At 43.8% G+C, this 14,349-nt stretch overlaps 2 protein-coding genes across 3 annotated transcripts; both read right to left on the bottom strand.

The window, feature by feature from the left end:
• Positions 1 to 58: 58 nt before the first annotated feature.
• rnf168 (ring finger protein 168) lies at positions 59 to 6,006 on the bottom strand. The gene is made up of 7 exons (XM_052078742.1): positions 5,514 to 6,006; positions 5,208 to 5,409; positions 4,979 to 5,043; positions 4,176 to 4,331; positions 3,925 to 4,013; positions 2,794 to 2,866; positions 59 to 2,124 (listed from the first exon to the last, which is right to left on the bottom strand). Exons 1-7 carry the CDS (start codon positions 5,691 to 5,693, stop codon positions 1,549 to 1,551), a joined length of 1,341 nt encoding a protein of 446 aa, XP_051934702.1. The 5' UTR covers positions 5,694 to 6,006; the 3' UTR covers positions 59 to 1,548.
• Positions 6,007 to 7,284: 1,278 nt separating this feature from the next.
• LOC127609091 (zinc finger protein 345-like) lies at positions 7,285 to 13,982 on the bottom strand. Of its 2 annotated transcripts, none has more exons than XM_052078740.1 (7): positions 13,653 to 13,982; positions 12,482 to 12,665; positions 11,722 to 12,011; positions 11,359 to 11,428; positions 10,369 to 10,550; positions 9,379 to 9,962; positions 7,285 to 8,559 (listed from the first exon to the last, which is right to left on the bottom strand). In XM_052078740.1, exons 1-7 carry the CDS (start codon positions 13,806 to 13,808, stop codon positions 7,749 to 7,751), a joined length of 2,277 nt encoding a protein of 758 aa, XP_051934700.1. In that variant the 5' UTR covers positions 13,809 to 13,982; the 3' UTR covers positions 7,285 to 7,748. The 2 variants fall into 2 exon arrangements, with proteins under 2 accessions (XP_051934700.1, XP_051934701.1); XM_052078741.1 differs by having other exon boundaries at positions 11,722 to 12,008.
• Between the last annotated feature and the right edge of the window lie 367 nt (positions 13,983 to 14,349).

Below are 14,349 nucleotides of genomic sequence, written 5' to 3'. Positions count from 1 at the left end.
TGACGTCATTTGCACGAGTGAGTGAAGTGTTTAGTCTGATTTTTTTTAAAGCACAGGATTTTCAATAACTATTTTATTTCTTTGAAAATTAAAGTAAGAGCAGCCAAAAAAGTCGGTAATGCCACGAGCAACAATTCAGGAAGTGACGTAATCTGCTCCAACATCCAAAAACAAAAAACAGAAGAAATTTAACCCAAAAATCAACAAGAAATACATCCAAGTGGGATCTACATATTTTGTGGATGCACGACACTTTCCCCTGAAATTGTACTTTCACAAAGGCAATGCAGCTTCCCGCAGCAGATAATTAAGCTTTCACCCTGCTCATCTAAGCAACCTTTTCTCAAGTTTTGCCATCCTTTGGTGTAAAATACCAATACCGCCTTTTCAGAGGTGGGACGTCAGCTGTGTAAGGCGACAATGGGGAGCCAGGCACTAACATCACCCTGGGACTATCTGAAGATAGCAAACCACAACAGCACTATCCCACGTCTGTGAGTTCAGCACAAAAGGCATGTGAATCATTGCAGGCTGCACTGAATTTGACAAAGAGGCAGCGTAAAAGTGGCCTGTAATTGCAATGAAGTCCCGCCAATACGGAACCCTCCTAAAAAAACTATTGTAATTACCTGTAGATGCCATAATATTACCAAAAAAATACATGTATTCTTTTAGACAAGACAATGGCATGACTAAATGAAGCTCCTCACTTCATTTCAACATACAGTGAACCCACATGAAGATACGAAGAGCAAAAATCTGGGCATAATTTGTGCTTTACCCTAAAAAGGTCTGCAATTGCGTATCGGGCAAGGCCAAGCACTAATTATGTCTAAATGAATGCCTGTCTGTGTTTCCAATCATTTCAACATTTGTCCTTAACATCAAGATGCTGTTGGTTGGCCATCAAACAATGCCGTTAGTACTTTGGCCTGAGCAAAATCACAGCAAAAACACAAGTTTTGACGAATCGAGTTCTCACAAAAACAAATCAGTGTACTGTGTAAGCGAATGAATAAATTATAGCCCTCTGAAGCTGCTTAGCACCATAGCTATATTTTTTATATTACCCTAGTGAGGATAAGCGGTATCATGGATGTAAGGATGGCAAGATGTGACTATCGCCAGAGCTCAAAATCACAGAATAGGTGAGTTTTTCGGTGAGCAACGAAGGATAAGATTCTGCCCCCTATCAATAGACAAATTTGTAAACACGGAACTGTGATAACGTGAAAATACCAAACCATGTATGGGGGGGTTCAAATGCCATAAGGTTCGTGGCAAAACAATATTTTATGTTAAACAAAACTTTGATCTGAGCACAAAAGCAGTGACCAGGTAAGCTTTTGAGTCAGAAACGGAGGATAAGTTGCCCCTAAAATTTGGAAAATAGGCGAACTTGTGAAAGCTGAACTGCAAACATACGTGGGTTCACAGTATTAAGGCTCAATTTGGTCTGTTTTTGTTGTCTCTTGGAAGCAGCTTTTAGACTCCATTGTGGGGTGAGCACACAGGGGCTAGTGAGACATTCCTTTGGGGGGCGGGGGTTCAGCTGCCCAGGCCAGAAAACATGTCGGTGAGGGCGGGCTGTTGGCCACTTTCGTTTTGCGAGGAGGAGGTGGATGCTTCCGGAGAAGAGGAGAGTGAGGAGGAGGACAGGGACGTGGGGGAGGTTTTGTTAGTCCTGGGGTTTCTCCTGTGGGAGTTGGGGGTCCCGCGTCTGAGGGGGTACTCGTCGGCAGAGCCTTTTCTCCGGTCCGTTTGTTGCCGGCTCTCCTCCTGGTCGAGCTCCTCTTGCAAGAGGAGCGCCATCTGTCGGTCAACCTCCTCCTGGTGGCGGCGCCTCTCCAGCTTGGCCTCCAGTTCCGCCTGTATCACTATAGCGCCCTCTAGGGGCGAAGATGAAGAAGAGGGCGAACGGTGGCATCCTCGCTTTGCCTCCTCTTCGTCGGTATGTTCAGAGCTTTTCCTCTTGGAAGTTCCTTCATCAGCTTGACAGCTTCTGCGGTGACGCGCCTCCAATGGTGAGGCCGGACCCGGGCGAGAGTGGTCCGGTTGGTCCTGGTGACTGCCGTAGAGGTCCGCAAGAGGGAGGGGATGCCCATGAGAGAGCAGGATATTCTCCTGGAAAATGTCAACCAGTCAGAGGGAAATCCAGTTCTGACGATTATTTTTTTCTCCCCCAATAATCGCTGCATTCGGCTTTGGTGGTTTTAAACAGGAAGTCAAGTAAATACATAAATAAAGAGGTAATCGCTGTAATAATCTATTGCATGTTCCCCCTTCTAGTCTAAGCACAATATTTTGGTTAATATTGAATTAGTGGAATAAGAATTCAGCAAAATTAATCCACCCGGTTTTATCTTGCTTCCAGGGGTGCCTTTTGATGACATTAAACAGGTACATGATTAAAATTGCTGTCAAGGTGCCCTTGAAGGCTCACGTTTTCTTCCTTTTTTTTTTTTAAATATTAAACTACAAATATATAACTATGATTTTTTTAATCACAAAGTATATGAAAGCGTTTGTAATTTTGTACTTGTATTTTTTTCAATGTATTTTTGTATTGCATTCATCTCAATTAAAATAATCAAATAAGGAATTGTTTTTAAACTACTACTAAAAACAGGTAAATTAACTTATGTATGTCAAGTAAGAATATTAAAATGTGATTTTAAACATTTCTGTATAGCTAATGCAGTCAGTGGTTGGATGTGGATGTGAAACATTTCTTCAATTTGTTCTACTTGTTACAACAACAACAACAAAGATATTCAAATATTTTTGGCACACCTTGTTGGAAATCAAAGTGGAAGCCGAGCTGCAGCCTGACGGGCTTGACTTGGACGGAAGTCGACAAAAGAACCTGTAAACACACAAACACATGCATCCAGAGAATAAGAACGTTTGTGACGACCACAGGACTACTTTAGCAATGACAATGTAGGACACCAACCAACTAGAACGCGTGGCTCTCAGTGCGAGCGGGAATACGTGGACCAAGTAGTTAATCCCATCGGGCATAAGCATTGATTTTCAAATACTAACGCTAGGCCGTGCAGCTTACCGTTCTTCCAATCCCGATTGGTCTTATCTCAACTCCAAGTCTGGCCGTTCTGGCACAACATTTTCCGCATCCCGAGCATCTGGCTCGTACATGTATGGTCCAACATACAGTACATCCTGCCAATAACCTCCTCTTCAAACACCTGGATCCCCTCAGATAAGTTGAAACCGTAGCTTTCCGAATCGATTTCTGACTGGCTTTCTACACTTACCATCGAGAGCCCCATGATTGTTGTGTTAAGGTGACGTCACACTGTCACTTGTCAGGGTCTCACTTGGGGAAAATGATTAGTTTGTTGAATTTAAGAAATACAAATTGCGTTATTGCATGTATTTTGTTTAATTACTTTACTTGTGACATAAAAGTATATCATTTGTGATTTTCGGAAAATTACATCACAGTAGCGAGGTGTATTTATAGGAGTGTCTTAATAAAGTACAATCTGGTGGACAAGGTACTCAATTTCAGTCATTTAAAAAGAGAAATATACATACATTAATGTACATGCATTAACTGTACACGGTTAAACATTATGATTTGATTTGTAATATTTTGGCAATTACTGCCAATAGGTAATGCAAAACAAACGAAAAATATGACAAGAAACAATCAAAATTATTTTTAAAATTCAAATTGCATGGGAAATGACCTGCTAAAAAGTTTTTGCATTTTTGATCAGTGAATCGGTAGACGTATTACTTTTGGAACTAATGAAATTAACTTTTCCCCACAATCTTCTTGTTTAATAAGACACACCCGAATAACAAAAATACAAAATGGTGGACATGACAGATGAAACACATCAAATGTCGATTCGGCGAAAACAATTTTGAAAAAGATGGAAATAAGTCACTGACTTTTCAATGTGCCCCGCCGTGTTCACTTTCTTCCTGGTTGGAGTGATGTGAGCAGGATGACGGTTGTCCGGGGAGACGGGAGCAGCGTTCTACAACAAGAGAAATGAGAGACTCGCAACAAAGCTGGATCTTTATCAGACGTTGGACGTCATTTAGAGTGAACCCGTCTACTGTGGGAAATATGTTCCGGCCCCCTTCATCACAGTTGCACATCTCTAGTAGTGTGAAAGAGTCTCCACACTGTGACTGACCAGCTCTTTGCTGAGCACCCAGGCCAGCCTCTCATCCTCCTCGCTCCTCCTCCGCTCTTCCAGCAGCATCTTCTCTTCCTCGACCAGGAGTCTTTGGATGTACTCCTCGCTGGCACGCTGCTCCTCCTCGTCTAGCTCTCGTTTCTCCTCGGACAGCTGACAACAACACAAGGTAAGATAGGAGATTTAAAGGGTAATCAAATCATGCTAAATTAAATCAATAAATGGGAATTAATTGCGCACAAGATCAAAGAGTGTCATGATGTTTTTTTTAAACCTTGCGTGGCAGAAAAGACTGAACATGTTAGACACTCTTCATGGTCTTAGGAGACAAAATACTCACAAAAAATTCCAGGTAACTACTGCGCAGGCTTTATTTACAGCAATGACATCTCTCCCTTGCCTCCTCTCCTACACTGCACGTCTCAATGACCATTGAAATCGTGGCATTTGCGATTACATAAGTGCGTTTTATCAAATCGCAATTCTATTGCAAATGCAATTTATCATTCAGCCCTACTCGGAACCTATAATATTTGTAAGTTGAGGACAAACTGTACATGTATGGGAAAAGAGCATAGTTTAGAACCTGGTTTTAAAAGCAATTACACTTTGTTGGGATGTGTTGAATCTGTATTTATTCATATTATTAGTCAATGTGATCATAAAGGATACCGGCAAATGAGGGCAGTGTATCACACGCGAGTACAGAGAAAAAAAATGAGCTTTTTAACGGTGATTTGGGGGAGCAGTATTATACACGGTTCGACAGTGGTTGTGTTTTCCATGGAGATCAAACTTACTTTGCTGATCTGTTCCTGATATTCTTGTCTCAGCTCACCAGGCTGACTCATCCTGGGGAAAAAGGCTAACAGAGACTACTTTTTATTTTTCACGAATAAAGGGTTTGGTGAATGTGCATATGAACTGGTTGGGTTCGGTACCTCTAACATGGTTCAGAACCATTGCACGAGAATAACACATGGAGAACTACGGTGTAGTGTTAAGTATTTTGAGATGCTGCAGTAGTACCCGTCAGGTCGTCTTCGTTGACGGCATCCTGTCCGCCGAGGCGTCGCTGGCAGTGTTGTGGGAAGGTGACTTGGATCTGTGTCCACAGCTGCTGGTTGACCAGAGTCTTGTTCTTGTTGTTTAGTCGGGCCCAAGTAGACACGCGCTTCCTGCACATGGGACAGCACAGCGTACTCTTGTCCACCGATTCCAGGAAGCAGCCCTGACCACAAAAACATGCGCTGGACGTTAAGCGCCTCCTTTTATTCCAGCTCATATCCACCCAAACGACAATGTAAGTTCCTTCCGGCATGTGCGAGTACTCACCTTGCAGAAAGTGTGCGTGCAGGGCAAAGTCACCGGCTCCAGAAACAAATCCAAGCACACCGGACACAGACAGTCATCGAGAGAAAGCGGTTCCTCTCTCTTCCCTTTGCCTTTCCCCTTTCCTTTACTGCCTGACGAAGAGGGGGAGGCCACCTCAGCGTCCGGATCTGGCAACACCATCTTCCCCCTCCACCTTATTCCCGTGCAGCCAGTGGAGGCATTGGAGCCATCAATCAGAAAAAAGAAACAGGATTACACCAAGGCAGGTACACCAGAAGGAGCAGCACAACAAGTTTGCAGCATTAAATCCAAATGAATAAAGTGTTTAATGCGTTACCATTTTACTCACCATGTGTTTCTTCAGAACGCAAAACTAGTAGTACATCTCCATTTGGTGGAAAAACTAAAATACCTGTACTACTACTACTACTACTACTAATAATAATAATAATGTATTCGCGAATATCTGCTTTTCGCGGCCGGTCTTGTCCCCTAACACACTTTCCTGCATTTACTTTATCCATCACATATTCCCAATATCATATGAAATACAGTACTCACATTAGTTGGAAGAAAAGAGTCCATGTTTAAAGTTAGTTGAAGAACTACAAACGTGTGTCAACGCTCAGCTGTTACCCTTAGCAAAACACTGCGTTGAAAGAAAGTAATCTCGGATGACCACAATGAGTCACAACTTTGCTGGCAAGAATCTACAAATCCGGATACGTTTCCAGAAGAGCTGCTTACCGCTCGTGCGTTATGTCCCTGCGGTAGATTTATTAGACGATCCTTATATTCGCTGCTGGTCCCAAACAAATTCAGTTAGCCGTTAGCTCTCAAACTACGACGATTTAGAGTCAGATGGCCCGGATTTAGATCCCCTTCGGACGGACGGATGAACACCAAAGTGCTCCGATAAAAAGGGTAAATCGTTATATGTTGTGCCCTCACATCGAGGGGCTGACAAACTGTACTTATTTGATTAATGTGAGGGAATCTCAGTGCCGTCACCCGCCTAATGGCAGGCTAATCCCGCTGGTGACGTCTGCGCACGCGCAGTCAGCATCAGATTGGAAACGTAAAATATGACGAAGTGTCGGGAAAAAAACGATGACAAGTTTTGAGTGTTCTTAGTACTTTCCAAATTAGTTCTCAACAGATTCATACATAGCAATGTCATGTTATGTCTCAGATTTAATTTCTCTAAATACGCAATTATTGTGATGGCACGCCAATAATAGTTAATCATCTGTGATAAATCTCTAATTACTAATAGAACGTATTTTGTTTCGTTGACGGGGGGAATTTTATTTTCATTTCATACCTGTCAACTTGTACGTTTTCCCCGTATTTTATACGTTTTTTATCATGTCAAATCATGCACGGCAAATTACAACTTTTATACAGGGAAAAAAAATGTGAACCGATCTCACAGGGACCATTTGGGTTCAAATCCAGATTGTCTCACCTGCTGGTAGCCAACGACAATTCCGTCGTTGTCAATGCTGCTATTGTCACGCCAAACCAGCAAAAGTAATCCTCAATCGTTTAGTTTTTTTCATCGCTGCATACGGTCGGATTGATAAAGCATGATATGCGCGATAAAGCGTTGCACGGGTTTTTGTTGCTTTGTAAGGGGAATCGCAATCATTTATAAGGCAGTTATAAGCCGAGGTTGACAGGTATATCATTTTACCCTGGTTTTGAAAATACAAGGATACCACCCGACAGCATGTATCAGAAAATGCTGCTGCCTGGTGCAAAGAAAATGGAGTCCTTTAAAATTTTATTGATTTTGATGCTGGTATTGTTTTTTATGATATTATTCAAGTAGGGGAGAAAAAAAAGACAATAGTGTGCAGTCCATTCCTGTGCACAAATGGTTCTCTCGCACAGGACTGTGATTTTGTTAAAGGATCTGTGATGTCTTCATTGTGATAAATTGTCATTATTAATGTCTCTACATCAGCACCGACAATTCAGTAACAGTAGGGCGTTTGCTTTTAAAACTGAAATCCTCCTGCCCTTTTTCTTATTGATGCTAAGCTAACCGCATCTTTAGTTTGCCGAGATGATTCACTCGTTGACTCAGCTGTCCCATTGCACAAAAACGCTCTTCTGATTATCAGAATCTCAGTCCAAGAACTTATTCACTCTGGAGGAGTAAATCATGGCATTGCCTTTAAAACTGGCACGATTCCACCTTTTCTTAGACAGATTTGGTGCGGACAGGAATCACTCGTTGACAAAACCATCGCTCCAAGGGAAAACTGCACTCTTCTCTTTCTTGCGTTTGCTTCCAGACTCACGTGAGCTCTTCAACTCGTCACCGCAGCGGTGCTTCTTGAGCTGCCTGGAGTCGGAGAAACCGCGGCCGCAGCTCTGGCACGAGTATAACTTTATGCCCGTGTGGATCTGCATATGCGATTTGAGCTGGTTGGACTGGCGGAATTTACGGCCACACGTGACACATTCGTAGGGCTTCTCGCCCGTGTGGACCAGTAGGTGTCGGTGGTAGTTCTGCGGCGTCCTGAAAGCCTTACCGCACTGCTGGCACTGGTGCGGCTTGACGCCAGTGTGCAGCAGCTCGTGTTGGCGCAGCTGCGACTGAAGCAGGAAGGCCTTCTGGCAAACGGCGCAGACGTGCGGCCGGTCGCCATTGTGCTGCCGCATGTGATAGATGTACAGGTGGCGTAGGTGGAAAGACTTCCCGCATGTCTCGCATACGAATTCCTTGTGCTCAGCGTGGCTCTTCTCGTGCGTGCGTAGTGTGCTAACGCTGCTGAAGCTCTTGCCGCAAGTCTTGCAGCTGAAGGCCTTCATACCCACCGATGGCCGCCGACGGCTCCGGCTGTCTCCGGGCACACCACCCGCCTTGGCGTGCTCCTTGTTCCCGTGGACCACCAGCTGGTGCTTCTGCAGCTGGCAATTGTAGAAGAAGGTCTTGCCGCACAGGTCGCACATGAAGGGTTTTTCCACGCCGTGCACCAGCATGTGCGTTTTCAGGGCCCACGTCCCCGAGAAGCCTTCGCCGCACTTGCTGCACCTGCCATACAAGCTGATTAGTTGTTATTTAAAGCGAATGTTTGATTCAAAAGTGACTTTTTTATGCCTTGGAGGAATGTTTTTTTTTTCTCACCAGTTCAGTGTTCCAGACTTTTTTGTCCATGACTAAAACGGGGCCACCGTTTGGACTCCGGTATGAGATCCTCTCTCCCACTATGTCAGAACTCGAGTGCCTTTCTTCACGAGTGGTTATCTGGCGCAATTGTGATGTCGAGTTTGTCATCTTCCCTTTGGACAGTGGGCCGGTCTGATGTCTGATTTGACAGGCAGCCTGTGGACCGGGTGGCCCTTTGCTTTGGTTTCTGTTGAGTGCCCTGTTATATTCTTATTTTATTTTAAGTTTAAATAGTCTGCAAAGCGCTTTGTTACAGCTGCAGCTGTTGTGAAAGAAAGTTATAAATAAAGATGTATTGTTCTGTAATATGCCTCCTTGTCACGGCATGCCTGAGTGTTATAAAGCAGACCGGGATGGGTCATGCTTTAAGTTGTTCATAAAAATTTGTACTGTGGAATACGCCTTGCCGGCTATTGAAACTTTTTTTACACAATGTATGAAATGCTTTGGATGGCGTCACCCATTTTGTGTCTGTGTGTGGGTGCACAAATATTGAGTTGATCGACGTAAATTACGACCAAATTCACACACACAAAAATAATTGAAACCCTAAATCATACGAAAACGAGGCCACATGAAAACTAAGGGGCCACCGTGTTTTAAAAAGGACGGAGCATGCATGTCTTTTTTCCAATTGTGTAGTAGAAGACATTAGGAATTGGAGAGAACACAACAATATCTTACTTGAAGGGTTTTTCCCCGCTGTGGAGGCGAAGATGTCTCTGGAAGTTGTACTTCAGTCCAAAGCTCAGCCCGCACGTCTGACAGACAAAAGGCTTCTCCCCCGTGTGGACCACGCGGTGCTGCAGCAGGCCCATGCGGCACTTGAAGGCCTTGTTGCACTCGCCGCACTTGAAGGGTCGCTCGTCCGAGTGCGAGCGCTTGTGCACGCGTAGGTTTCCGGCGGTGGAAAAGCGTTTGCCGCACGTCTGGCAGAGGTACGGCCGTGCCCCCGTGTGGACCGTCTGGTGCTCGCGCAGGCTTTTCTTCCTCAGGAAGCCTTTGCCGCAGACGTCGCACATGAAGGGCTTGACATCAGCGTGCGAGATCTCGTGGTAGCGCAGCACCGCCGTCGAGGTGAAGGTGCGCCCGCAGGTGGCGCAGCGCAGGGGAGTTTTCTCCAGCCGGTGCGACGCTTGGTGGGCGCGCAGCTGCCGGGCCAGACGGAATTTACGATCGCACTGCTCGCACGCTAGCATCTTGTCGGGGTCTCGCTCTTGGGCCTCGCGTAACCGGTGGGACTGCTGGTGTTTGTGCAGCGTCTTGGCCTGAGTAATGGAAAATTAATCCACCGGCTTCACTTATAGACGTGATATCCAGGCACAGACAAGATACATAATATAAAGGAGCCCGGTACAAATACAGTAAATATTCTCTAGTAAGGAATCATATTTGAGCTGTCCAATCCTTCCTTACAACAGAATTTCCTTATGTGGGAAATGAGAATGGTACATGTCCTTTATGAACATGCAAATATGTGAACAAACTGCATGTGTAACAACACAAGCAATGAAATGCAAAAATATATGCTCCAAAAACTGTTTAGAACACAAAAGCTGTAGTACAGTATACTGTACAGGTCTATGAACAAAATACAGCATGACAATTTTGGACTATTTGTGTGTGTGTGTGTGTGTGGTTTTTTTTTTTGTTTTGTTTTGTTCCCCACCACACCTGGTAGAAGCCTTTGTCACACAGCGTGCACGGGAAGGGCTTGACGTGGCGCAACACGTGTTTCCTCAGCTGGTGCTGCTGGTGGAAGCCTTTGTTGCACAGCTCGCAGAAGAAGCGCTTGTGCTTGTATAGCTCGCGCCGGCGCTTATTCTCCTGCTCCTTTACATCTTCTTCACTCGCAGCTGCGTCATAAAAAAGACATTTTGTTAAGGTCCATGGTGATGTCATGCACGGAATCTCCAAAGGCCAACGCCACTGAGTCGGACAGTTTAGAACTTGAGCGACCTCATGACAGCCACTTTGGAGGTTCCACTTGCGTTCTTATTGTAGACTCGTCAAGAGAGATAGCGATTAGGCCTGTAACGACACAGTACTGAAATGTAAAACAGTGACTCCCAACCAGAGTGCCGGAGTCACTGTTTTACATTTCAGTACTGTGTCGTTACAGGTCATCTTCGAAATGGCAAAACCTTGTGTCTCAAATCCAGTTTTACTCCTATTTGTGTATATTCACTTCTTACCGAATTGATATTGCAGCATTTCAATCAATATCAGAACACAAATTCGAAGACTCAAAATCAAACTGAGTCGCAACCTAAAGAAGGAGTTGCTTGTCCTGAAAAGGATCGCTCGGGTGCTGGAGCCGATCCCAGTTGACTTCGGGCAGAAGGGGGACTACACCCTCAACTGGTTGGCAGTCAGTCGCAGGGCAAGTATAGACACAAACAACCATTCACACCCACATCATCATTGACTGGGAACCGATCCTACGCTGCCGCACACAAGTCAGGCGAGTGTACCACTACACCATCAGTGACCCTATTCATTACTGATAGGAATTCGTATTTTAAACAAAAAAACAAAAACAAATTATGGGTCATAAATCGAATACTTGGTCAACAGATGGACGGACAGCCGGAGGAAAAGATGGACAGACAAACAGACGGGCCAGAGTTCATGATTCATCATCCCGTGAAGGTAATGAAAGACCTGGCTGAGCGACGACCAGCATCTCCTTTTCCGATTGAACATCAACTGGTTCTGCCGTCTTCTCTGCCTCCTGTACAACAAATAAATATCCAGCACCTCATTAGTGTGACAAAAATGAACATATTATGAAGCAAGTTGAGAAAAATTATTTATAATTTTATCTGTAGTTTTATTGTTGTTGCTTTGATTGTAAAGTGTCCTTGAGTGTTTTGAAAGGCGCTTATAAATTAAATGTATTATTATTATAAAAAAATATATATAACCTTCAGGTCAGCAGGAGTGAATCACTTTCTAATGCCTACAAGAATCCACCGCCCTATCGTTGACAAACGTTTATAAAATGGTCAATAAAACATGCCCAACCGTTATATGAAGTGCCGTCTCCTCTTCGGTGGCCGCCAACTCCTCAGGCTCCAGCTGCTCATCCGCCACAGGAAGTGACTTCATGCCAGAGGCTTCATCCTGAGCATGATCCTCATGTTTGTCCTTCACCACGGGGCTGCTCGGGAGCCTGATTGCAGAGTGAAGCGGCGAGCTGATGATGACGAGAGGAACCTGGCCGCCGCTCTCTTTGCCAGAAGACGCTTTGGCCGAGTTGATGATGGACATGGCGAGGCTCAAGGGGGCGGCGACTTGTCGATTGCCGTTTGCTGCTGAGACAAAAAAACCAAATACATTAACTTCACCCTTACGTACTGTTTTAGTCAAATTATACCCAATTTGATGAGGGTTGAACAATTTTGAAAAACAAACTAATTGCGATTCTTCTTCTTTATTGCGATTTTAAGATGCAATTGTTTTTCAAGGCCATCTTCCCACATATTTTTTGAAGAAACAATCAAATCAATCCGTATTGCAATAAACAATATCAGATTTATCATCCATAAAGGGTTAGGCTCATGCTGAAAGAAATGCAAAATGAACAATGATTGTTTGTATCGCAACAAAACTGTAAATATAGTGTATGTATCTTTTTAGAGGGGCAGTGGGGGCGCTGTTCACTGGGGGATGTTCAGAATTTGATACAGTAATGACAATTCATGTGGAGAGATTCTTGGCCCAGGTGAAAATTGAGCCGCAACGTACTGTTAAGCTCGTATCCTCTCAGCGTCCTGTTTCTTACCCTTTGTTTTCTTAGTCGTAGGCATTTGCTTGTCCCTTGAACTCAGCTCGACCTCCAGTTGCGCCACTTTGTCTCGCAAGGTGTTATTCTCCTTGGCCAAGCTTGCCAAGAGCTGTCTGAACACACTGCAGATTTGTCGGACGGCCTCCTTCGCAGCCACACTTAAGATGGCTGTTAGTTGACGCTGCGGAAGAAGAGGACAAGATGAATGGACCATTGGAAAAAGGACAAAAAGTTGTATTCAATTCAATTCAATTCAATGAAGCTATAGTATCGGTACATGTTCCATGTCAAAACTGAGTTTTGCTCGACTAACTGCGAACTGTGTGTATGTTTTACGTTTTGTTTTGTGAACAGTAAGTGTACATCTACATCACATTCTACAGTTTGTCAGAAATATCTTTATTCGCATTTGGTTATAACTGCCTTGTTTTACTTTGCTTTCTGTAGCCAGGCTGGCATTGCAAAAGAGAATATGTTGTAAATTGCCTTTACTGCGGAAAAAAGACTAATTAAGACTAAACTAATAATAACACCATTGCTCCGCTATTCATCAGACAGGAACTCTTTTAAATTTGCAAGTTACTGATATATAATTGGATACAGAAGGCACAAATGGAAGCAAAGCACGACTTTTATAGCAAGGAAGTGCCTTAACTCACTTCAACATAGTTCAAATATGTCACCAAAGCAATAGAGCATGAGGTTCTAGAATAGAGCATTCTCCATTCATTTTAAATTAAACACGTTGGATGGCTTTTATTTTGAAGGTGACCAACGCCGCTCGCTGGCGGCACATTATCGTAATGCACATTAATTACAATCGCTCTGGCGGCTAACTTGACTTAAACTTTGGGAGTGGAGGCTGGTCTGACCGCAGTGAAATGGGGCCCTCTTCCGTATTGGAACGTAGAGGACCTTTATTTGAATGTTCAAAAAACAGGGTCGATTTAATGAAATGCATACAAATAAATTGTCATAATATAAAAGGATATTACATTTACGTGACTGAAAAAGAAAGTATGTGGCGGTGTAGAGTTATTCGCATCGGCGAAAAGGGAAGTGACGACAGGATTAGCATCTGGCTCTCTTGACTCTTTTCAAATAAACTTCCAGCCTATGCTCCATTCGTCTTCATGTCGTGTTTTAAAGTTAAAAAACAGCCATTCACCATTAGCTCAGGGGCACCTGCAGCCTCCATCTGACCGCCGACCAGGCTTTCGTGTAAAGCCCCCACTGCTGCCTCCACCGCCACCTCCATGATGAGCGTCGCCTGCGAGCAGAAAGTTGCGGCGGTTGTCGCCTCGTAGTCGCTCGGTCGCTCCATCCAGAATTAAGACAGCTCACCGGAACAAACGTAAAGTTAAAAAAAATCATACGATAAATTACAAAACCACCTCTGATGAATGCGGGTGCCTTCTTTAACAAAAATAGAGTGACTCATTCGGGATGGTTATCTGCATTCGGGACGTCCAATATGGCTGCGATGTTTACATCCGGGTCATTCTTGAGTCATTTACCAGAGAACACCGACGTGTGAAGTAATCATGTTGTGTTCATTGAACAGGAGAGCAGATGAAAAATAAACGCTGTGTTTGCAATCATTCACTTATGGGCCAATAATCATGGCGTATGCCATATTTCCTTATCACTATGCGTTGATTTTAATACAGTGGACTATATTGTAATGCGAGTCAAATGATAAGTTCATTTTAAAATGTAGTAAAAATACATCTGCTGGTGGACATGCAGTTATTAATGTAGAAAATAAATCAACATCAACTCTTTGTTGATGAGTTATACGTACAAATATACAATAGTGATAATATGTAATCCATATATTTTACTGAAAAAGACACTCTACTAAA

Source organism: Hippocampus zosterae, chromosome 10 (genome assembly GCF_025434085.1).
Source record: "Hippocampus zosterae strain Florida chromosome 10, ASM2543408v3, whole genome shotgun sequence".
Lineage (NCBI taxonomy): Eukaryota > Metazoa > Chordata > Actinopteri > Syngnathiformes > Syngnathidae > Hippocampus > Hippocampus zosterae.
The sequence above is the reverse complement of the archived record's forward strand: the minus strand, read 5'-3'. Positions and strand labels throughout refer to the sequence as shown.

Coding starts and splice junctions, on each gene's coding strand:
- LOC127609091 (XM_052078740.1), bottom strand. CDS start 13,808: ATGGAGCGACCGAGCGACTACGAGGCGACAACCGCCGCAACTTTCTGC. Junction 10,551..11,358: donor GCTGGTCGTCGCTCAGCCAG/GTCTTTCATTAC, acceptor TTTATGACGCAG/CTGCGAGTGAAGAAGATGTA. Junction 8,560..9,378: donor AGCGGGGAAAAACCCTTCAA/GTAAGATATTGT, acceptor CTTGTATGGCAG/GTGCAGCAAGTGCGGCGAAG.
- rnf168 (XM_052078742.1), bottom strand. CDS start 5,693: ATGGTGTTGCCAGATCCGGACGCTGAGGTGGCCTCCCCCTCTTCGTCA. Junction 5,410..5,513: donor GCACGCACACTTTCTGCAAG/GTGAGTACTCGC, acceptor TTTTGTGGTCAG/GGCTGCTTCCTGGAATCGGT. Junction 4,332..4,978: donor ATCAGGAACAGATCAGCAAA/GTAAGTTTGATC, acceptor TGTTGTTGTCAG/CTGTCCGAGGAGAAACGAGA.